This window comes from Siphateles boraxobius, unplaced genomic scaffold (assembly GCF_051911475.1).
Source record: "Siphateles boraxobius isolate OS27281-9 unplaced genomic scaffold, OSU_SipBor_1 12, whole genome shotgun sequence".
Classification (NCBI taxonomy): Eukaryota; Metazoa; Chordata; class Actinopteri; order Cypriniformes; family Leuciscidae; genus Siphateles; species Siphateles boraxobius.
Window position 1 is genome coordinate 26,073,367 of NW_027508722.1, and position 23,837 is coordinate 26,097,203.

The 23,837-nt window shown below is 39.4% G+C and overlaps 1 protein-coding gene across 3 annotated transcripts; it reads left to right on the forward strand.

The window, feature by feature from the left end:
- The first annotated feature begins 2,087 nt into the window (after window positions 1-2,087).
- On the forward strand, window positions 2,088-18,388 carry atn1 (atrophin 1). Of its 3 annotated transcripts, none has more exons than XM_077216318.1 (10): window positions 2,198-2,444; window positions 5,708-5,851; window positions 6,177-6,278; window positions 6,623-6,739; window positions 6,826-9,506; window positions 10,212-10,428; window positions 10,806-12,288; window positions 16,095-16,238; window positions 16,327-16,507; window positions 17,606-18,388. In XM_077216318.1, exons 2-10 carry the CDS (start codon window positions 5,825-5,827, stop codon window positions 17,637-17,639), a joined length of 4,986 nt encoding a protein of 1,661 aa, XP_077072433.1. In that variant the 5' UTR covers window positions 2,198-2,444; window positions 5,708-5,824; the 3' UTR covers window positions 17,640-18,388. The 3 variants fall into 3 exon arrangements, with proteins under 3 accessions (XP_077072441.1, XP_077072433.1, XP_077072428.1); XM_077216313.1 differs by having other exon boundaries at window positions 2,279-2,444; window positions 6,620-6,739; XM_077216326.1 differs by lacking the exon at window positions 5,708-5,851 and having other exon boundaries at window positions 2,088-2,444; window positions 6,620-6,739.
- The last annotated feature ends 5,449 nt before the right edge of the window (window positions 18,389-23,837 follow it).

A 23,837-nucleotide genomic window follows, 5' to 3' on the forward strand; every position in this document is an offset into this window, starting at 1 on the left:
AATGGCTTATAGTCCACAAAAAGGTGCACTTATATGTTAAATGTGGCACAAAGGCAGGATGAATGCATTTACAAAATAATCTTATGAAATTATTTTTAAAATAATATAATGAATATAGAAACATTTAATTAAAAAGTATATATGCTCCGTCATGACAATGACAAAGAACCTTTTTAAAAAAAAAAAAAAAATTTATGTGACATTGCGTCTTCACACAATTTGAAGCAGGCACAGAGCCACCTTAGAGCCTAGCCTGTGTAAAGATGCCTTAAAGCATGTGGGAATTGCTATTTTCAACTTTACTTCTGTAATGTGACATATTTCCAAGTGTAACTTGTGAGAATTTATTAGTCAGAGATGGTCCACTCATACATTTATGAAAGGTAGAACTCGCAAGGGGAAATGCCTGTTTATTTACTCTAGGACACGAGTTAGCTGGACCAGCTTAAAATATATTTTTTATTATTAAAATGAAATGCATGATTTTGGCTTAAGAGGTGCAGTTTTCTATTGTTCAGATTTTATGGATGTTGGTGGGATTTGGATGTGAGAAAAGTCGGTGTTATATATCAGAATGAAGCCAGACCGATTGAAGGTTTGCTAAAACAATGCCTAAATTGCTAATTGGTAAATATCATCCAATAGCTGATGTGGCCTTCATGACATCGGAAGACATTACCCTGGTTTCACAGACAAAGCTTAAAGGGATAGTTCACCCAAGACCATCGTTCATCTTCGGAACACGAATTAAGATATTTTTGATGAAATCTGAGAGCTGGATCACTCCTCCATACTAGTCCATAGGCTTCTTGAGGGATTGAAACTTGCCGGCCTCGAAAAGTTATTAAAGACATTGTTAAAATAGTCCAAGTGACTACAGTGGCTCAATATGAAGTTAATCAAGCGACGAGAATACTTTTTGTGCGCAAAAACAAACATAAATAACGACTTTATTTCAACTATTCATTTCCTTCTCTTTGGGCCTCTAGTCAGTTAAACTAGTGTAATTGCGTAGAGCCACGTCACACGTAGGCTCACTATTGGCCGACGCTGGTCATGTGGGTGATGCGTGTGACATACAACAACAGATCATACACTAGTGTTAAACTAGTAACCTGACTCGAGGCCCAGAGAGAAGGAAATGAATAGTTGAAATAAAGTCGTTATTTTGGGGTTTTTTTGCGTACAAAAAGTGTTATCGTCGTTTGATAAACTTAAGATTGAGCCACTGTAGTCACTTGGACTATTTTAACGATGTCTTTAACTTTTCTAGGCAGGCAAGTTCAATCCCTCAAGAAGCCTATGGACTAGTATGGAGGAATGATCCACCTCTCAGATTTCATCAAAAATATCGTGTTCCGAAGATGAACAAAGGTCTTACGGAGTTGGAACAACATGAGGGTGAGTAAATACTGACAAAATTTTCATTTTTGGGTGAACTATCCCTTTAAGCTACTATAGTCTTAGACTAAAATGCATGTTTGAGCTGTTTTAACTGAAGGCATCTTCCTCTGACATATCTTAAAATATTACAGCGCAATTGTTTTGTCTCATGATTCATATAGTGTTTTTTTTGGGGGGGGGGGGGGGGGGGGTTCAATAATTGAACTCAGGCCTAATCTTAGTTTAGTCTAAGCCCTGTCTGTGAAACTGGGCCATTATATTTTGACTTTTTTTGTTTGAAATTATATGTGCGATTCATCGTTCACATTAAGACCATAAATGTATTTTTAAGAAGGTAAACAGGGTCCATTTTGATTTCATATTGACTTTAACTTATGGAAATATGTAGGGGGGGGGGGGGGCTTATTGATATGTGATATGATAACTTTGCAGGAGAAATGACACCCCTACCTCATTAAGGTACTATAATTAAGCCTAATTAGTGCCAATTACCTATCAAGCAGTTCTAGGTTAATTTCCTTAAATGAAGTGTAGTAAATCGACAATTAAGTAAGCAGTAATTTACATAATGAATAAATACCCTTATCTCGACATCTTTCATCCTTACCATTTCCTTTGATTTCCTTTCCTTTCCTCACCTTCCCTTTTTTCCATGAAGAATAAGGAAAATCACGCCCCTTCTCACCCTCGAGTGGTCGTGCGTCCCTCGCTCACCCCTCCGTGAAGATTTGTGTCCGTACAGACTGCAAAAGAGTGCAAGTCGTCTTGACAGAGGAGCGGGAGAGGGGCAGAAAGAAAAGGGGGTGGGGAAGAATCAAACGTACGCATCAATTTGTACAGTCTTCAGCTGCACCCCGTTTTCTGCGCCGATTTCAGGGGGAGCGGCTGGGAAAACACTGCGTTATTTGCGAAGCCGCAACAATGTAAATCTTTCCGTGCATCGAGTTGCCTGTATGTTTGAACGCGTGTCGGTCAATGTACAGTACGAACGGCAGCAGGAGAGTGAAAGAAAGGGAGATACGCATCGCTGGATATTATAGGTAAGAAGGGGGAGAAAATGGATGCTTATATTTGACTCGTTCTCCTTTGGACATGTTCAGATGGTTCCCTTTTCCTCGCAATCCCGTCGTTGTGCTTTACGAATGTGCATATATTGGGCTAAAATCATATTGCATATCGGGGTGCGTAACCACTCAGGTCTCGAGTGCTCACATTCCACGAAGCTCGACAAGAATGCCATTCGCCATTCTGATCCCAAATCTTCCCCATATGAGAAGGAAAAGGCTGGAAGGGGGGGAGTTGCGACCCTCTCTCCTCGTTTTGTCAGGATCGAATGTGCAGTGTGCATTGTCTGAGAACTGTAATCCAGAGGTCGTCCAGTTAGTACAGTAGTGCACTGCCTCTGCATGCGTATCAATAACAAGCAGCAGAAGAATGGAAGAAAGGAACGTTGCGGTGCGTGGCCGAGAGATGATGCACGTTCTGGTGTCTAACTCACCCCACCTCTTGGCATTGTGCATTTGCGTGCTAAAGAATTCGAAATCAAAGCTAATTATATTTTTGCCAATGTGCATGTGAAGGGGACAGAGTGTATGATTTGGTGTGTGTGTGGCAAGCCATTATAACATTTATTCCTTAAAACTAACTAGTTGCCTATCTGTTTGTTTTTTATCACTAGTAGGCCTACTTTTTGTATTAAGTAATCCAATATTGTGATCCAATATTTTCAGTTTTGGTAGTACTACATGCAATATTAATTATCTATTACTTGTATTTATCTTAGCAGTGACAAGTAACTATTTCATTATTACTGCTAACACTTTTTTCCATGGTTTCTGTGGAGAACTGCAGTGATTCTGTGCTTATCTATTCTCTTGTATCTATGTATTCCATTTGTTGCTGGTACCCATTTCAGGTTTACTAGTAGCTATTGATTAGGTAGGCTACTAGTTAGTATGTATTTCAATAATTTCATTATTTTTCTAGTACTATACCTGAATAGATACTAGTAGCCTACCTATTTATTATATAGGCCTAGATTTGTTCTAAAAAAAATTTAATTGCACTGTAAAGGGACAATTCCTACTAGTCATTACTGACAAATAAAAACAATTGTAACTAGAACAAAAATTGGACTAGATTCTAATATCTTATAAACATGTACTAGAAAAACTGAAACAAAGTAAATATTCAAATCTATGTAGTACTAACAGACACAACTGGAATACATACTAGTAAGGACTCAGAAGTGAATAGTTGATATCTAAACTACTGTTCCGTATAAAATTCGGTGACCAAAAAAAATGTTTATTATCAGAGATGGCAGTAAAATTGGTTCAGTAACTTTATAATGGGGTTTGTGGCTAGTAGCAAAAGAAGAGTAATGAATATGTACTAGTGACTAATTTATTAGTCAATATTGTAATGAGTGCTAGTATCTAATGAATAGTTACTAAACTGAAAAGATACTATTCACTAATGATTATTACTAAGTACTAGTAACATAGAATAGGTACTATTTATGCCAACAGAATAATTGTTCAAACTGCTTGCCATATGGTGTGTGACTATGTATATTCTGTAAGTGATGGTATTGCTGATTCCTTAGATGCATGTGTTTGCAGTCGGAGAGTGGAAGGCTTTTGGTATGCATGGAGCCTGGCCAAGATTTGGGTAATGGACTCCTGATGAATGAAGTTTCACCTGTAGACAGAGTGCTGGTAGCCTTTATTGTTTGTCATTTGGATATATTACCTTGTGTACACCGTAATTGGATTACAAATATGCTGATTTTACATTTATGGGATATGCGCAAGGTGTAGTCTTTGCATGTTTGGCACTACTATTAATTTTTGTTTTACAAATGAGTATTTGTTAATTGTGGTCATTATAGCCTGATTATTCAATGTGTTGGTTGTCAGTAGCCTGTACATCTGTTTATTTATGTAATATTTATCAGCACTGTGGTTTTCTCGTGTTTAGGGGTTTAGGTGTAAATGTACATTTTGCAGTTTTGAAGGGGGCGCTAAATACACTCACTGTCTTCACTCAGCCTGTTAGTGTGCTATATATAGTCTCATTCACAATAAATGAAGTGTGTGTAAGAGAGAGAGAGAGAGAGAGAGAGAGAGAGAGAGAAAGAAAGAGTAGAGGCTGACTTGAAATACTGTGACTTAGTTATAACCACTTAACTACACCATGGCTGGTAAAGGAGTTGTCTTTTTTTAAACTAATTATTTCATCTTTCTCTCTCTCAAGCAAGTTATAGTGTGTCAGTTGGTCTTCGTCATGAAAAAAAATAGTTTCTCATGGTTTAGTTTTGAAAATGTTATAAAAAGGCCAACATATGCTTCATAATCAGAAAAAATTGATTCACTTCAACTGTGATGAGGTTAATTATCGATGTTATTGTATATCAGTGGATTAATGTATCACTGCTAAGCGATTGTGTTTGAATTATCCCAATATTCTCAGACTATAATTGAAACAGAAAAATAGGCCTCAACATTAAAAATACATTGCTGTCAGTGAGGCTAGAAACAAGAGAAGGAAATCATAAGCAGAAAAGAGATAAAAAGATGGCAAAAAAAATAACTAAATGTGTGCTGTAAAGAACCTTCCAGTCAAAATATCCTCTCTGACAGTGGTAAGAATTCTGCACAGAGAAAATTAAGATTATTTCTATGACATTAAAGGGGTGTTTGAATTAACGTTCAACACCTGAAATGTGAATGAAACTTTTTGTGTGACTATTTTTTACATATAAAATATTCATGACTGCTGATCTTGAAAGCAGTGGTTCTCCCTATGTTGGCTGCAGTAGATGATTCTTTGCAGAGCTCCATTCAACATTGATGACTAAAGCTCAGCTTCAGAGTACCACAAACCCTCTGAAGTACAATGCAGTCAACATAAAAATAAAAATATATTTTTTTATTCAGTACAGCAATACTGTTCCCAACTGCAAATAGTAGAATTGTTTGTTTATAAAACAATAAAATCATTATAATTACAGATCGTTTAATCACAGATCTTTTTATCATTAATTATGATAGATTTATCAGAGAACATTAGATTATAATTTTGCTCTTAGCCAGTTTAATGCAGAACAGTGGACCAATCTCATTACCCTTTCATATTACTCCAAAAGGGAATAAAATTAACAGTTTACTTTTTCCCGGCAAGATAAAGATATTAATAACTTTACTGTTTAAATATCTGATAACAAATACATGTATTAAATATATTAATGCTATAGTAAAGTTTATTTTGACTTTAGTGGTATTCACTCTGTTTCTCCCAGGTTTCAAAGATTCAGTGCTATGATAGGCAGCCTGTAGGCCAACCATCCCATTTGTGGTCACGCTCCCGCTTTCTGTAATGGCTGAGTGGAAGGAATGGACCACATAGAGAGCTAGTCATGAAGACCCGAACCCACAAAGAATCGGTGAGGGCATTACTTGAGATCAGCCTCAAATGTGGACTATATGTAGATTTAAGTCTTCACTGATTTTTGCCTTAGAATAAGTCAGTCAGAAGTTCAGAACCATTTAATTCAAGTGCACTTTTATGTGTTATTACAAAGTATTTGGATATACGTAGTAAATTTCCCCTTCTTTAAAATGGTATTTTACTACTCAAAATATGCTTTTAGTTCTTACTCCTTTTCTGTCTTTGTCTTGTGCTATCATTTTATCATATCATGCTGTCTTATCTTCTCTCTCTTTCTTCTTGTCTTTGCCCTCCCTCGGTCATGCCGGGCATTGCCACAGATGCCCGCTCGCAGTGGACGCAGGAGGGGGGGCAGCGAGGAAAGGAGGGGTAGACGTCCGCACCCCAGCCCCTCTCGAGCAGAGCGCAACGAAAGGCAAACAGTAAGAATTCTTGTATTTTCCCTCTTTATTTCTTATGTATTTATTTTTGTGATCTTCTCCATTGTCGTAGTTTTTTCATCTTTCATAATGTCATACTTGGTATACCTCATCTCGTTTTTACCATCTCTGTCAATGAATTCTTTTATGTCTCCTCTTTTAAGTTTAGATTATCTTATTCTGAATGTTCATGACCAGCCATTTTTCACTCTGTTGTATGATAAGAGGTTCGGTTGGCTATTTTTGCTTTCTCTTGTAGGGAAATGTTGTTCTTTTGTTATTTTTTTTATACTATATAGAAAAATGCAACTGCCTCACATCATGATTAAAATTATACTATTAAGCAGAGAACCGCTGGAGAGGAATTGGCTGCTGGACGTTTCAACCGACGATCTCAAGGTCATGATTCATCAGAAAGTGAAGGGGAGGAGCATGTGCTTCCGCCCAAAAGACAGAAAGTCCAGGTACTGGTAACATTTTAGAAACTATGAATACAATTGCATTAGATAAAAAAAAATATATATAAATTGATATTTGATTTTGCCATCAGGACTCCTCCTCTAATCCCCCAGCCCCACCCCTTTCAACTAACACTCCGACTTCTGCTCCACCTCCAACGTCAAGCAACAGTCAATCAAGAGAAAGTGACAATGAGGATGGCCAATCACAAGGCAGTCGGAGCTCAGTTGGAGGCAGCTTAGCCAATAGTAGCAGCAGCATAAGCAGTGGTCGGGACATTGACCAGGACAATCGATCCTCCTCTCCGAGTCTCTCTGCTTCCCCCTTGGCAAGTTTAGATTCTGAATCTGACTCTCCAGATTCTCCAAAGCAGGGTGATAAAAACAAAGATGGAGGGGTATCAAAATGTGTAGCAGAAGACCGGAGAGGCACAGGGAGGGGGGAGGATGGCAGACCAGAGGACCAGAGGGACAGTGAGGTAGGAATTGAGGGAGATTTGACTTCCTTGAAGTCCTCTTCATCCCTCTATACATCTCATTGTGGAAGGGTGGAGAATGCAAGTGATACAAGTAGCAACAGGAAGTCGTATTTCCCCGTAGATTCCAAACTTGCAAGCAAAATTGAGTATACAGGTCCTGGTGGTCCAGAGACACTACACACCTGCAGTCGCATCCCTTCAAAAGCAGGCCCTCAATGTGGGAAACCTGGGGTGGGAGGAACTGAGTATTCCCATGGGAATTCAAATGTGAGCCATGCACCGACTCTCCCACCTCCACCTGCCCTGAAACCTCTAGAGGTGGGGCAGAATACTCCAGGTGGGGAAAATAAAGTAGATAAACCAGAGAAAGGTGATAAGTCTGTTCCACCCTCATTGCTTCCACAAACTAGTACCGTTACTCAACAACCTCCTCCGCCCAACACTCACCATTACACCCCTACCAGCTGGTCAGGGGGACCTCCCTCTAGTTGTCCTGGCAATTGGGGATATGTACGTTACCAAGGTAACCACCATGCACATCCAAGCCAGCAGCCCCCAGTGCAGCAACAGCTGCCCTCTGTGTACAATACTCCTTCGTCTACCCGACACTCCTCCCACCCACCTTACCTATCTCACCCTCATCCCCACCCACACAAAGAGTATTTGCCTAGGTATGGCACTACGGCTGAGCGGGAGAGGGGTGGGAGAGAGTTTGGCAACAGAGACTTCCCTGCTAGTAATAGCAGTGGCAATGCAAACAGCAGCAGCGGTAGCATCTGTGGTAGCACTCCTGGTGGTGGTGGACCCAACTCTAATGTGGGCCGGGATTTTGGGAACTCTTTACCTGGACAAAGCAGAGAATATGGCTCAAACCGGGATGGACCTGCAGGACCACCAAGTGGTCGGGAATATGGACCAGGGTTTAGAGATCGTGAGCGTGGAACTGGGAGGGAGTTTCCTTTGCAGAACCAGCAGCTTCAAGCACAAGGCCGGGAGTTTGGACCTGAAAGTACTGGAGGGGGAGGATGTCATCCAAGAGACAAGGACAGTAGGTGGGGAGAATTAGCAGGCCAGGTTAGGGAGGCAGGGAGTAACAGTTATGCTGGTAATGCCAACCAACCGCCTGTAGGTGCCCCATCATCTGTTTTACCTTCAACGTCCCTGGTGACTCGTGACCCAGCCAGTTCACCACAAAACAGCACTGGTCATCCTCCTTTCTCCTCTGCCAATTCGATCCCCCCAAGTAGAGACTATCCCTCTCCTATGGATGCAAATGTACAGCAGACACTGCAAGGACATACTCCCCAAGCACCCTCCAATGCTGCAGACCTTCCTCCCCCTCCGCACTATTTAAGAGAGTACCCTCCTCCAGGGACAAAAGATCCCTATCCACCCCCTGGATCGACCGCTTCCTCTGTCACACTTTCTGGTGTACCAAGGGAGTTCCCGAGCCCACCTGGATTGGCCCCAAATATTAGTCGGGATTATCCTGGAGGACCTCCGCATCACTCTCACTATCCTGGCCAGACAGCGTTGCCTATGCAGCACAGAGAGAGGGAAAAGGACAACACTACATCTGCTCTTCATTCAAATCGCAGTCACCCTCCATCCCTTTCTCCTTCATCAAGTGGTTCTGGACATGGGCATCCCCCCTCTACTACTTATCCCCCTCCACCTCCTCCACCCTCCACTAGTTCACATGGTCAGCCCTCACCCATAACATCCCTTTCAAGCAGTCATGCTCGACAAGGCCCATATTCTTCATCCAACCAGACTCCATCAACCCCGCTCTCACCTCTTCTCAGTCCCTCAACCAATCCGATGGGAGGGTTTACTCCTTTTCCATCAACCACTGCTCCTTCTGTACCACTTCCTGCATCAGGTGTGTCCACCTCTTGTACATCAAGTTGCAGACCTACTCCTTACCATGGCACTTTAAGCAGTCATACTCCTTTCAGTAGCTCTTACCATGGCAACAGTAGCCATGGAAATGCCAGTGGCAATGCTACAAGCAACAGCAATAGCACTTCATCACTATTGCACTCCCCTCAAAACACTAAAATACAACCTCATCTCAGTAACCCCGGCCATAACAACACTGCTTCAACCCCCAGCACATCTGTTGGAGGAGATGGTCACTCTGACTCATCTTCTGGCCCAGTGCACCCCCCTGTCATCAAGGAGGAGCCAGTAGAGGAGAGGGAGGAGTTGGAAAGCCCACCTCCAGTTCTCCGAAGTCCTTCCCCAGAACCTAAACCTGTTGACATTCCAATCCATGCCAGCCAATCAGCTCGGTAAGACCAGCTCACTAAAATAAAATCTAATTAAACATCATAAAAATGTACATGCAAACACAAACAGATCAGAACTATCATGACATTGATATTAAAATCAGAGATGCACAATATAATAGTTTCATATATGTTATTCGCCGATATTAGAGATTTTTTTTTATCTGTTTAATTTTTTACATATATATTACCTTTGCCATTATTAACACATCTTGTTTTGCACAGGCTTACACTCAACAAATTTTTAGGTTAATGTACTATATGGGTTATAGTATGTAGTATAGTACTGCATGGGTTTATTAATCAATTAATTCATTCAATCATTACTATATGTCTTATCAATTGGTTACACATAACTGTGCGTAGTTTCAAGCTTACTTTGTTTCTCAATTAATGGAATTAAAGCTAATGTATAATGATTGTGTTTAGGCTGGCAAATTGAAGGCAAATCTTACAACACCACTTTTATGTCAAATGGCTATTGGTTGGGTGCAAAACGGGTTTTGACTTACCTATAACCCTGTCAGTAAAACACAAGGGATTAGGATATAACCTAATGTCCTACCTAAAATAAATTTTTAATTCAGATCAGCAATGTCTGCATAGGTTCTTGTATACCAGATTAATTGCGTTTATTAAAATACACAATTTGGTTCCACATGATAATATAAATATGTTGTGGAAAAGATAATGCATCTTTGTTTTCAGATTCCACAGGGTTCTTGATCGGGGCAGTGGGAACTCTTGTGCCCGTAGTGACGTTCTATTTGTTCCGCTTGATGGTTCTAAGCTTTGGAAGAAGAGAAATGAGGCAATAGAACGTGCTCGTAGAGAGGTCGAACAGCGAGCGAGAGACCTGCGAGAGAAAGAGCGGGAACGAGAGAGAGAAAAGGAGAGGGAGAGAGATCTGGAGAGACATCTGCAGGTAAAAAAGACAATAAAGTATGTTCGAAGCACTGCAAATAATAATTATTATTTATTTTTTTTATCTAGTTTTGTATCTAGTTTTAACATTAACATTATGCTATATTATTTACTTCATAAGCTAAATTACATATGATATTACGTGTTGTTTTCAAAGAAATCTAGCAATTTAGTGAGGTTTATGCAAAAATAATGATTTGCCAGTTGAGAAAGTTAAAAAACTTTATTCAGAGGGGGAAAGGTCCCCATCACAAAATATGGCAAAAAAAATTTATTGTCGTGGCAATAGAGTTTTCCGTGTGCTTTCCTTGTAGTTATTAGATACTTTACACATTACTTGTCAGGTGCTTTACAAATATTTTTCTCTTTTTTCTGCAGAAGGACAGTGGCGCAAGTGCAGGGTTAGGAGCTGCAGGCACACGCCAGGGATCTTCACTCTTCTTTCCTCCTTCATCCTCCATCCTTCTAGACCCTTCATCTTCTTCGTCGACTGTGAACCCTTCGCACCCAGCAGTCCATCCACAGCACCACCCTGCCCACCATGCCTCACACCCTCACTCCATTCACCCCTCTCATCATCTGCATCCATCCCTCTCTCACAGCATTCCTCATTCTCTTCTTCTCCCTTCCATGGGAGGAGGCTCTCAAGTTATCGGAGGCCATCAGGGTGCTCTTGGCATCGGGCTTGGGGGTCCATACTTGGGCCCTGATACCCCAGCCCTCAGAACCCTGAGTGAATATGCCCGTCCTCACGTCATGTCTCCGTTGGGCGCTGTCAGCCGGGCACAGGCACACCATCCCCACCTTCACCACCACCCTCACCCACATGCGCATACGCACTCTCATGCTCACGCTCATGCTCATCCCCATGTGCATCCTTCATTTTTCCTGTCCCAATTCCAAAACCCTGCCCTCACACACCCCCACCACCATCCAGCCGACGCTGCCACGGCTGCTGCCATTCTGGGCTTTTTGTATGGGGGCGGGCTGGAGGGAGGCCCTGCCCACCCAGTGCATGGTCCCGGGCCAGGGGGGTTGGCTGGGGCGGGGCTTGGAGGAATGGGATTCCCTCATGCTGTAGCAGCTCAAAGAGAGCGTGTGAAGCCAGGATTTGAGTTTAAGAGCGAGGAGCGTGTCTACACAGCTGGAGCCTTAGCCGACCCGGCAATAGCTTTGTCACATGCACATTCGCACGCACACTCACACTCCTTGCTGCTAGGGGGTGGAGCTGGAGGTGGGCCTCCTGGTAGTGAGGTTGCCCTTTATGGTACAACTCCACCTCCTGCACCACCCCCTCAAGCTTTAGCTGCAGCAGCTAGGAATCCAAATCCCGTCCCTCCACCTCTGTCAGTCCCACCCAACTCTATTCTCCCAGCCTCACTCCCCACCCACCAGGCTCCTGCCGTAGCCCCAGTGACAGCAGCAGCCCCCGCCCCTCCCCCTCAACCTCCTCCCCCACCCCCACCACCACCTCCTCCTCCTCCTCCAACAGCCTCATCTCTTAATCACCCCTCTCCACACTCTACCTTTCCAAATACACACCCTTCCTGTCAGCCCCCATCCCTCCCAACCCAAGCTCCGCCTTCGGAACGATATCCCACCCCCGTTCGCACTCCTCCCAGCACTGAACGTGCAAGGAGCGTGGAGAGAGAGAGAGCGATACCTGCCGCAGAGAGAGAGCGAGAGAGGGACAGGGAAAGGGCAGGGACAGGTGGAGGAGCAGCAGGAGGAGGCACGGCTGCTGCAGGAGGCACAGGAGGAGGAGATTCTCTCGGCCGGCTACAGATGCTGAACGTGACTCCTCATCATCACCAGCATTCACACATTCACTCTCACCTACATCTGCACCAGCAGGACACAGGTATTCACCATACAGACACTCACACTTTACACAATACTCTGTATTACAGCATAAACATTTCAGCAAATTCAAAATATTATTCTGTAACTATTAGGGATGGGTCAAGGTGGTTGACTAGAGTCCAGTGGTTCTCAAACCTGTCCTGGGGGGCAATGTATATTTTGTATGTCTCTCACCTAACACACCTGATTCAACTCATCAGCTCATTACAGACTCCAGTGCTGCATCTCAATTCGCCTACTTATACTTCACCCTAAAAGTATGTACTTCACCCTAAAAGTATGTACTCTTTTTGTGAAGAAAAAGTACATACTTTTGAGTGTGTAGCAAAAGAGTAGGCAAGCTTTGGGACATACTACTTCGTCATCTTTAACAGACAGCTCTGTCTCGTGCATCCTGTCTCTGTAAACTGCCCTGTCAATCATCTTGTCACAGTTAAAATCCTCCATTCAATCTAATTTAATTTCCTACCATTTCGGAGAGAAATGTTGTATCACGTGGGTCTTTCATGCGGAGACTCTCCTCATGTTTTTGCAATTTGAATATAATGATGCATTTAAAAGTTAATGGCTAAACATATATTTACAAAAGTTCACAATGCTGCTGCAGATGCAATATAATGTGGATAACATTGAATAAAACAAAAATTTGTCAGGTTAGATACTGATAATTAATCACTCAAACCCCTTTATCTACACCACTCTACATATCCGCCGGATTCGTGCATCCTCCATGTCTGTAGTTTTTTAACACTTTTCACTAGTGTTTGTAGTTCTAATCGAATCCACGTCCAACGCACAATGGTTTGTCGGCAATATTAGCCATTAGAGCAGGGGCGTAGCCATCATTTCAAAAGTGAGGGGGACAGAATGTCAAGTGTAATACCATTTTTTTTTTCAGGTTTTTGTTGACAGGTTAATTGGCTTAATATGCTATTTATTTTTAAAGCAAAAAAAACAGAAAGAAAGAAATGCAGATGTTCAGTACTATATATTTCCTGGCTTAAAACGAGGCGGAGGTGGTAAAATCCTGATCATGTATTTTAATTAGATAATAACATTTTAATTTTTCATAGACCATCATTTAGCCTACTGTGTTTCCCACAGTATTTTTGTAGTTGGATCTCGGTACTTGTAGGGGGGTCCGGGGAAGAAAATTTTGTACATTTTAAAGATAAATTCATTAATCTCGTGCACTTAGAGTCCCCCGAATCCACTGTTAAAAATAAATAATCCACCCGTCAACCGCCCAAACATATGATATTCTCTGATTTAGATATCTGATCATTACAATTATTCAAATTATAAGTGTTACTGAGAAGCATGATAATATGGTTAAATATCAAACTGAAGTAGGCTGATTTAAAAATAATAAATTTTAATTAAAATAAAAGTTCTTCTCTTGGCAAAATAACATTTCCTTAATAGCCTGAAGTTTGTCTTACTAAATTAAAACTTTCCAATTGAAAACCTTCAAACGTCAAGCTTTTAAAAATACTTCAAACTTTCTAGTTAGGCTTTTTCAAGAGAACTTAAAGTTTGTCTACAAACTTTTTTATCTAATTATAAAGTGTTACCGAATTATGGTAAACATCATAGTCTACACATGTTATTGCCTGATTCAAGCAGATCGTGGCTGTTAATGCATGAACATACAAATTCAGCATTAACAATCACCATGTTTACTCTAATTTGAAGGGCTTTGATAACATATCTGTGAAAATAAAAGACATTACAAATAAAAAAAGATTGAAAATAGTGCACGTTTGTGCGGGTATAGTGAATATTTTCAATTTACAACAAAACTTGTTAATTATTCAATAAGAGAAATAGGCAGAGGTATTCATCATTGTGCAACACAATTCGGATACCACATGACAACTTACTTACAGTGCTTGACTTTTTGTGAAAAAGGAGTGAAGAGTTTTTTTTGCCGTTTTGAACTCTATGAAACTGATGGATTCGGCGCGGGTGCGAGCATGGGCGTGTCGTAAGCTAATGCACGAGTGACTAATTACCATGGAAGCGTGAAAGTCACGTATGTAGCAGGGACGTGCAGTCAGGGTAGGCAGGGTAGGCAGTGCCTCACCATAGGAAATGTTGACATTACATTTATTAATTCCAAGAGCTTTATTAATTCACCACATTATTAATTGCATTTATTTTATTCCAAATATTAATTTTTGTAACACAATTTTTCAGGAATACACATATAATATACTCCTTTTGCCATTGTTTGCTCCTAAAAATCATTGTTTCATGCAGAAAATTCAAGGCCATGGCCATTGAGGCAGAGGTTAGCAGTGCCTCTTTGGTCCATAGAACGTAGTTTACGTAGATTTGCGCATGCGCAGTCAGTTCTCGTGCTGTCTTGAATTATCAACCCTGAGGCAGAGACAGATAGTTCTCGATGTAGGGCAGGCTATACACACCCGCGGAAACCTCAGCTTGTCATAGACACATTTGGCCTATGAAAAAGTGCGGGGGACGAATTTACATTTTATTAAAAGTGGGGGGGGGGGCACGTCCCCCACGTAATCTACGCCCATGCGTTAGAGTGTTCACGGATGTGCACTTCGGATTCTGACCGTAAAAAGTAGACCATCCGGGTATCTTTGGAACACTCATTTCAAAATACTGCGATTTGGGAATAAATAATTCTATTTTCGAATACTATTTAGGACGGATAGTATGCGAATTGGGACGCACCGCAAGACTTGAATTGGGTGTGTCTGATGAGAGAGACATACAAAAGGTGAAGCAGTGGGGGGTCCCCAGGACAGGTTTGAGAACCACTGGACTAGACCACCTGTTATTGTTTGCGTTCAAACAGTGTTAACTGTCGAAAGTGTTTGTTGAAATATTTTTGGATTGTCTACAAATAACAAAGACGAGCTAAATAATTTGCATCATGATAAGATAATTAACCAAATTAAAATTAAAACATACTGTTAACAAAATATGACGAAGAAAAAACAACACAATATATTAACAGTGCACAAATATTCACATCTTTTTGTTGATGCATGTTTTAATATATACAATATATTAAATATTTAGTTTAATTTTGCACATTATCATCAACTAAAATATTTTCATCGAAAATAACATACCATTTTTGTCACCTTATGAAAAATGTTACTACAACAAAGCAATTAAACTGCTTAAACAATTTCATATATGATGTTAAATGGCTACAATTACCCACTTGACAAGAGTGTTTATCTATTTTTGCTTAGTGTTAATAATGTATTTTACAGCAATTAAAGGGAATAAATTAAATTGATAGTTATTAAAAATTATCTTATTTACTCACCCTTGTCACTTTCTAGATCTACAGTATATCAAATTCTTTCTTCTGTGGTACACAAAAGAAGATTATTTTAAAAATGTCTCAAGTACTTTTTAGACCATACAATGAGGGCAGTAGGGTCCAGTGTGGTTTTGTACCCCATTAATTTTTGTGTGGACAAAACTGTTAAAAAAAGTGATCTAGATCTGGAACAACATGAAGGTGAGTAAAATAAGTTTTCATTTTTGAGTCTACTCTCCCTTTAAGATATGTAACATTTATGCTGTCAGTCAGCATCACAAAAGCAGCTCTTCTGTAACAAATTCAGCACCATCATCAACAATACAATTACTGTCGGCTGAAGGTTATAGAAATAAAATGGGTTACGAATGCCAAGAATAATGGCAGCACTGTTCTTGTACACAACAAGCATTTTTAAACTACAGTGCCATTGGGAAAATCTGCTACTCTTATTAAATTTCCCACTTTTGTTTTGTTACGTATTTGGGTGGCAGCCGCGGGAGGGGTACACCCCCTGATGGATCCGCTGGCATCAGGGTCTCCCCTGGCCCGTCTGCCGTACCCAGGGGCTGCTCTTGGGCCTCCCATTCTGGCACACTCCCTCACTGACAGCGAGGTGCTTCGACAGCAGCTCTTTGGTAAGAGGTGTAATGATGTTCTGTTGCAATGCATTTTATCTTTCTCTGTGTTACATGATTTCTGCATTTGCTTGAATGTTGTGTACAGGTGGTCCTTTCCGTGAGATGCCCCAGTCCTCGTCTCTGGGTGGGTCAATGTCTGCAGCACACCAGCTCCAGGCAATGCAGCAGGCTCAGAGTGCCGAGATTCAGTTCCAGAGGCTCGCCCTGGAACAGCAGTGGATCCACCACCACCATCATCACTCCCTTGCACAGGACGAGTACTACAGGTGAGCGCAAATATGTATACTGTACATAGATGTGAATGAACAACACTAGCAATAAGCGATACCAGTTTTTTCAACTGTATCACTAATGTTGATACCTGTGGAAATCGCATTCATTTTTTTTTTTTCATAGTGAAATTGATTTTTAACAATAATGTTTAACCCTTTAAAGACAGGCCTACAATGAGTTCTGAGATTAAACGATAGTACATGCTTCTGCCGAAGCCACAAGTCAGCGAGATTTCAGTATTTTTTTTAATATCCAAATTCCGGTGAAATAAATACTCCACCCATAATCCTAAAGAGAGATCCTTGCATTCACCTGGTAAAGATTTTTTTGTTACCATATAAAAGAGGACTGCACAAAAAATAGATCAGCAGTGAACAAATGCAATGATTTAATCGAGTCTCCCTACACTATAAAACAACTTATACATTTGCATTATTTACATATACAACTTATGCATTTGCATTAAAACTACATCATACTAAATATCAGTGACTAAGTCAACAATTTTATGTTGTACCATCATTGTTGTTTCATTAGCAATGCCTCATGGGCTGTGTAGTTAAATTTTCAGTTCATAAACTGGACAATGTAGTTCATAATATATAATAATAATAACAATAATGTCAAATACTCAAACTTGAACCTTTTGTCTTTTTTAAGTAATACTGTGTAATGTGATGTAAATGGAGCTGGATGGTTTGGTTCATGGTTTATAACTCATTATTGAGGAACTTTTTGAAATCCCTGTGGAGAAAATAAATGGGAAAAGTCAGCTGGAAAGAGTTTTATAGCAATGCCTCCATTAAAATTTTTATTTTAATACATTTATTAAATTGAGGGGAAATAATGGGTAATTATTGACATTTAACATTATATTTGAAAGCCATCATTTTTATGTATAAAATATTATTCCACATTAACACTTTAGTCCAATATTTTTGTCAGTTTTCAAATTTTAGTCAGTATCAAAATCATGAAAGCTCTAGGCCTGAGTCACCCATCCCCACGCAAAATTGCACATTTGAAAACTACATGGCAGTCTTTTCGTTCTTTCATCATTGACCTGATATAACATTTGCCTTCCTTTGCAGCCACCTAAAGAAAGAGAGTGACAAAACGCTGTGAGAAACACAGAGGACATGAAGACAAGAAAATGAAGAAGGGATGAAGTGCAAATAAAAAATAAAACAATCATTTCAAAATTTCAGCACTGAAAGACAACAAATATGGATTCAAGTTTGGATGTGACATCAGAACACATATCATTAAATCTGAACTAACCTAAATACAGCAGTAACAAACAATGTGTATATTCCAAAAAGGTGAGATGTATAACTCTGGCACACAGCCTAGATACTGTGGCACTGAATGGATATTACGAAACGTCCCGTGCGGAGGATTCCTCGCTGTGTTGTTTCATAACACCAGGCAGAGGCATTTAGGCTATGGTTCAGTCTATGTACACTACATTATGCCAGAGAGAATGTGTAAAAGTCAAGTTCACTTTTATGTCTTTGCATGTAGCTAGATACAAAAAGCCCAATGGGCTAAAATTCTTAATCTGTTTTTATTTGTTTGTTTGTTTTTGGAAAACTTTACCACTCTGAAAGAGTGTTTATGAAAGGGTGCATGAGATAAACAGCTTACCTTCATAATGTTTCTTTATCGTGTTCTTATTAAAATTATTAATGTTGTTTGTTTGTTTGTTAATAATTATATGATTATATAAACATTATTTTTTATTATTTTTTTACATTTTCATGGTACCGCTGTTTATTTTTACATTTTTTATGTTGAATTTACCTTGTGGGGGGAAAATGCAAGATAAAAAATAATGAAAAAGAAAAATCTGGAAATAAAATACCATTTCTTTATGTGTGCAGTTTGTTTCATTTTATTTGTGTCTGTGTGAGAGATTTATGTTTAACAGGGACTGTCAAAGCGACCCCAAAATTATTTAAACTTGACTTATAGGTTATTCATAATGAAAATAGGGTATTTTACCTTGTCCAAAATTAAAATTGTAACACCTGACATGAAAGTATCATTGAAAGTATAGCCTTCTCATTTAATATTGTTAAATTGTCATTTCCTTTCATTTGTCTTGACCAGTGCTGTTGTTTGGTGACGCACACCCAATGTATGGTTTCCTGTTCCTGTTTTGTACATTATGGGATGTTGTTGCAGTCTCAGCCACAGAGAGCCCCGAGACACTCTAGTAAAAGAACAGGCCTTTTCTAAACACTAAAAAATATATTGTATCCCTTAGAAAGCTGTTGTCTCTCTCTGTTCTGTTTCTCTCGCAGCATACACATAAGGAATTGCATAAGTGTGGCTAATAAGAGACACATGCAGCACAAGCGTGAGACAGACCCGTAACGCTGCGGTGAGTAGCAGTCAGTGAGTGGGAGGAATAGAACGCAAGACAGGCAGCAGAATTGGCTATAGAGAAGAAATGCTATACAGTTATTCAGCTTTAAGCCTTACTCTGACTAAAAGTGACTTCTCCCCAAAAAAGCACTGATACAAAAATGCACTGAACTCTGGACATCTTGAAAAAGTAGACCTTTGAAAGTCATTTCCAGTATTCATTTTTTCTGCAACACACATTATCCTCCTCGGATGTTCAGTTGCTCAAAATGTGTTTTTGTGTGGTTATTATAATTGTATGGAGGAAGACCAAAATAATGTTTGGGTTTTTTATTTGGAACGTTCTGAAATTCATGGGAACGTCAGCAAAATGTTCTTGGAACACATTTTTGTTATGCTGGATGAGGACTATCAAACACTTCAAAAACAAATAAAATCATCATTAATCTACTATTCAAATTAAAATTTAATTTAACCCACGGATGCATACAGTATAGGCCTGATGTAACAAATGGGATGTTCAGCTTCCAGTAAAATCGTAAAATGTTTCATTTTTTAAAATCTTCATCAATATTAAGATCATTTGAGCATACACGCATCATATATGACACTTATAAACCTCGAGATTTGTTCTGCCCTCTCTGTGAAGAGCAAACTGAAAAGTGGGTCAATCAGTTCTCAGTCACCTTGAATAAGTGTGTCAGAAAGCCATACATGTACATAGGTGTATCATTAGGAGTCTGCACCTTATTAGAAAAACAACCTTTTGTTCTGTGTTAGTGAAGAATTAACAGAAACCTCACTAAATTCACAAAGTCTTAAGAGCAAATCATGTAGACTATAGCATATCTTTGAAACCTCCATGCAATGAAATTTTTTCCCCAATACTTTCAATTGAGAGTGACTCAGTTGAGAGTGAAATTTACATGTGTACACCTACACAACTGACAGAACTGCTTGACCATGGTGAAAAACACACCCTTACAAACGTATACAACAATGACAATGTTGAGGTGATGTAGGCCTACCCCTGTACTGATCTGGATCATCCCGTGACGCTACCACTTATTGCACCACTAGATGGCATCACCATCCCATTATATAGAAGCAAAATCAACTGCACATAATTAAAGGGTTAATTCACCCAAAAATTAAAATTCTGTCATTCACCCTCATGTCGTTCCAAACCCGCAAGCCTTTTGTTCTTCTTCGGAACACAAATAATGTTTTATTAAGTTCGGGAGGAGCACGTTCAGATAATTAATACTCTGGGTTCGGGCCAAAATTCCGAGCCCGTAGTGTGAGGGTGATTCTCATTTTTGGGTTACTGACCCTTAAATATTGTTTTTAATAATAAGTCTTTATTATCATAAACTGTTCTTGGGATTATAGCTACTATTTGACATTATGAACAGACTTTGCCATTTCATAAAAGGTCAAATTATGACATTTTCAAGGCTACTTCCTATTTCTGCTTCCTGTCAATGCCACACTGATTTTGAAACTATTTTCAAGGAACTATTGTAGTGGAACATTTATATTTTCATTGATCTATAGTAGATATTGCAAAGGAATGCAACATGTTTTTCTCATTTGTAGTGTGAGGGGGAACCAGGAAGAAATATGTGAGTGGAAAATGGAAAATGGAAAATGGGGTGGGTGGGTGTCTGAAGGGCTAGCAATAAATCGATATTAGCAATGGGTCCTTTATCTATGTGGCAGAAAGGAGCCCTGCATCTAGGAAGACCTTGAAATCAGTATAAAAGGCTGCCCAGCTCTTCCTGGTGTTGTCCCACTCACAGCGTAACTTGTGTGGTAACTGGCCGGGCCTTCTTGCGAGAATAAATACCTTTTGAAATACAATTTGATTCGAGTGTCTCTTACACCGTGATGGTTTAATAATAAAAAAATTGCCACAACAATATTCAAGTAGATTTTGAAGTATCACTATTATTTCACTACCAACCTGACTCACTAGCCTAAATTTTGTGGACGATTTGTTGCAATTTGACAAAAATAAATTTAGGTTAATGAATAAAATAAACGATTGCCTTCTACAGAACGCATGTGTTACGGTTACGTGGTTGTTGGAAGGACGAGAATGAACATAAAACATGATTTATTCTAACAGAACTGGCAGAAACCACAACACACGATACGTATACTATATATACACATAGGCAAACAACGGGACATAATAAGGTAATTAACTGAACACAGGTGAATGGCATGATGACGATAAGAGAGAGGTGAAATAACTCAAGATTGGCGAGGTGCGGAAAACTGGGAACAGGACTGAACCAAATAGGGAGAAACACAGGAAAACAGACTTAGGGACAAAACATAACCTTGACAGCATGGACAATTGAACTTGAATTTAGATGTTTAATAATTCATTTCATTTTCAGGGTGTAATTGTAAACATAGCACTTAATTAAGACTTATCTGCTATTCATTATCTTTATTTAAACTATTATTTTAACCCTGCACTGTTATTCCAATTGGACTTCCTGTGGGATGTGGTCAGTATTTTTTCCGAATCCAGCTCGGTAAATAACACTGATATTTTTTATATATATATATATATTATTTATTTATTTTTTTTACAAAATAAGAGCAACTGATTAAGCAAATCATGCCAAACCAGTTGTACAGCTATTTTCTCCACTGTCTCCCAGTTGGATATCTCCATGATGAGACATGACTTAACTCAGTTGTACTACAATGACAAAGTTTAAAGGAATGTCAAATGAAGACATGGTGAGCTCAACAGTATCATCATGACTACGCTTGTAAACAAACACATACATCTGTTGCCCCTTGTAAAAAAGAATTATGCTTAACTGTATTAAATGTACACAATTAAGTTGTAAACTTTATATATTTGTAAAATGTACTTGCAGATAATATATTATTTCTGAAATTAAATTCCACTTAAAAGTAATGCACATCAAAAGTGTACGTTTTTAAAGCAGGACAAAAGATGAAAACATAATAATTTAAAATGTAGGCCTACTTTAAAGTACAACTTAAAAAAAAAAAAAAATTAAAGGCACAAAAGTGTAGCCTACTAAAGACCGTTAAGATATAGTCATGAAAGTGTACTCTCTTTAACCTTTTCTGTCCTGTTTGTATGATTTAGCCACTTGCTCTGAGTTGCAGCACACTAGTCATGTCAATTCCTGAAAGTGTTATGTGGTTAAATCCCACTTAACCTGCAGTTCAGCTATGACCATATCAGGCTCCTGGCAGCCCAGCATGTGACTGTAAATGTCGCTTTTAAAGGAAATGAATGCGTCTGAGGGAAGCCCTGTGATTATCCTGATGATTAGAGATCTGTAGCAGAGCGAGAGAAAAGTTTAAAATAACCAAAACCAATGTTATAGCATCGAGTCGACTGTCTGGCAATTAAGTGAGCTTTTTTTAAAATCTCCATGTAGTTTATTACACTTCAATGTAGGCTCTCGAATGACTGTCGACGCTAAACGCCATTTGTCTCTATCTTGCGCAATTCTCATTAGAACTTGTAGTTCAATGTTTTATCTCGCCAGCACTGATGACATCCACGTTGTTCTTGGATGTCCTCTTTTTGTAGTACCTTCTACTCTTCCGTGCAATGCCATGTTGGCAATCCTGTTTTTATCCATATGAAGTACATGACCAAGCCACTGGTGTTGTCTCTCATGTACTTTTTGCATGATGGTTTCTATCTGATTGAGGGCCTTTCTGATGTCATCGTTTCTAATCTTCTCAATGATGCGAACTCCAAGCAGTTTCTCTTCAGGACTCCTAAGTGTCCATGCTTCGCAACAGTTCAAGGCAATAGGGAGTATAAATGGGATCTGTAAAGTCACATTCTTGATGTTTTTGTTTTTCCAGTTATTGTTGCTCATCACTTTCAAATTCATGGCTGTTCTTGTTCTGTTGACGTCCGTAGAGCAGTCACAGTTTGCAGTTCCTTCCCTCTGAGCAAGAGTCCTTCTTTTTTTAAAATTTTTTATCACTGTTCGCTCAGATTTTGTACTTTTCTTATACAGATTCTCAATCAGATTGATCAGCTTGGGATGGATTCCATAGTGGTGTAGTACTTTCCAAAGGCCTTGATGCCACACTCGATCAAAGGCTTTCTAGAAATCAATAAAGATCAAGTAAAGTTTTTTTATCTTTCAGTGTGAGGTACTTCTATACTACCAATCTGAGTGAGAAAAACTGTTTGATAGTGTTGAATTAAAATATAATTCGTCTTAAATCGTATGGTACCAATTAGTACCGATCTTTGTGTTTGTCAGGGTTCTGCCCTGACAGTCTTGTCAGTCTTGTTTCTGTTCAATGTTTCTTTGTTTGTCTTGTGCATGAGCACATGGCTGTCTTTGTTTGTGTTGGCCATTTGCTCCTCTTGTCCCGCCTCCTTGTTTCCGTTACCACGCACCCTTGTTTAGTCCACCTCTAGTCCTCATTTCACTAATTGTGCTCACCTGATCCTCATGTTCTCTGGTCCAGGGCTCTCAAGTTTTATCAAAAGTTTTGAGTGAGATTTAGGGGAGGAGCCACCCAAATATTTGCAGCAGCGGTCCCTCGACCCAACCAAATTCGCTTCAATTTTTGCTAGCAGTTCAATTTTGCCTATTGTTCATAATTGACCAGCACAAATGGAAATTATAACAATTGTTAAATCTGATAAAAAGACAAATTCATCCAAATAAAATAAATAGTTATATTTAAAAAATACAAATTTATTGAAAAATAAAAATAAATTTGACCCGAAACAGGCCAACTGAACATCAGTGCTCAATGTACATAACATTGTGTCATAACAACTTATTGCCCTGAGCATGTATAACCGGTCACCTTTACAGGGGTCATCGAATGCCCATTTTCCACAAGTTGGTATGATTATTTTGGGTCTTCATGTAAAGTTTGTAACATACTTTGGTTAAAATTTCTCAATGGTTG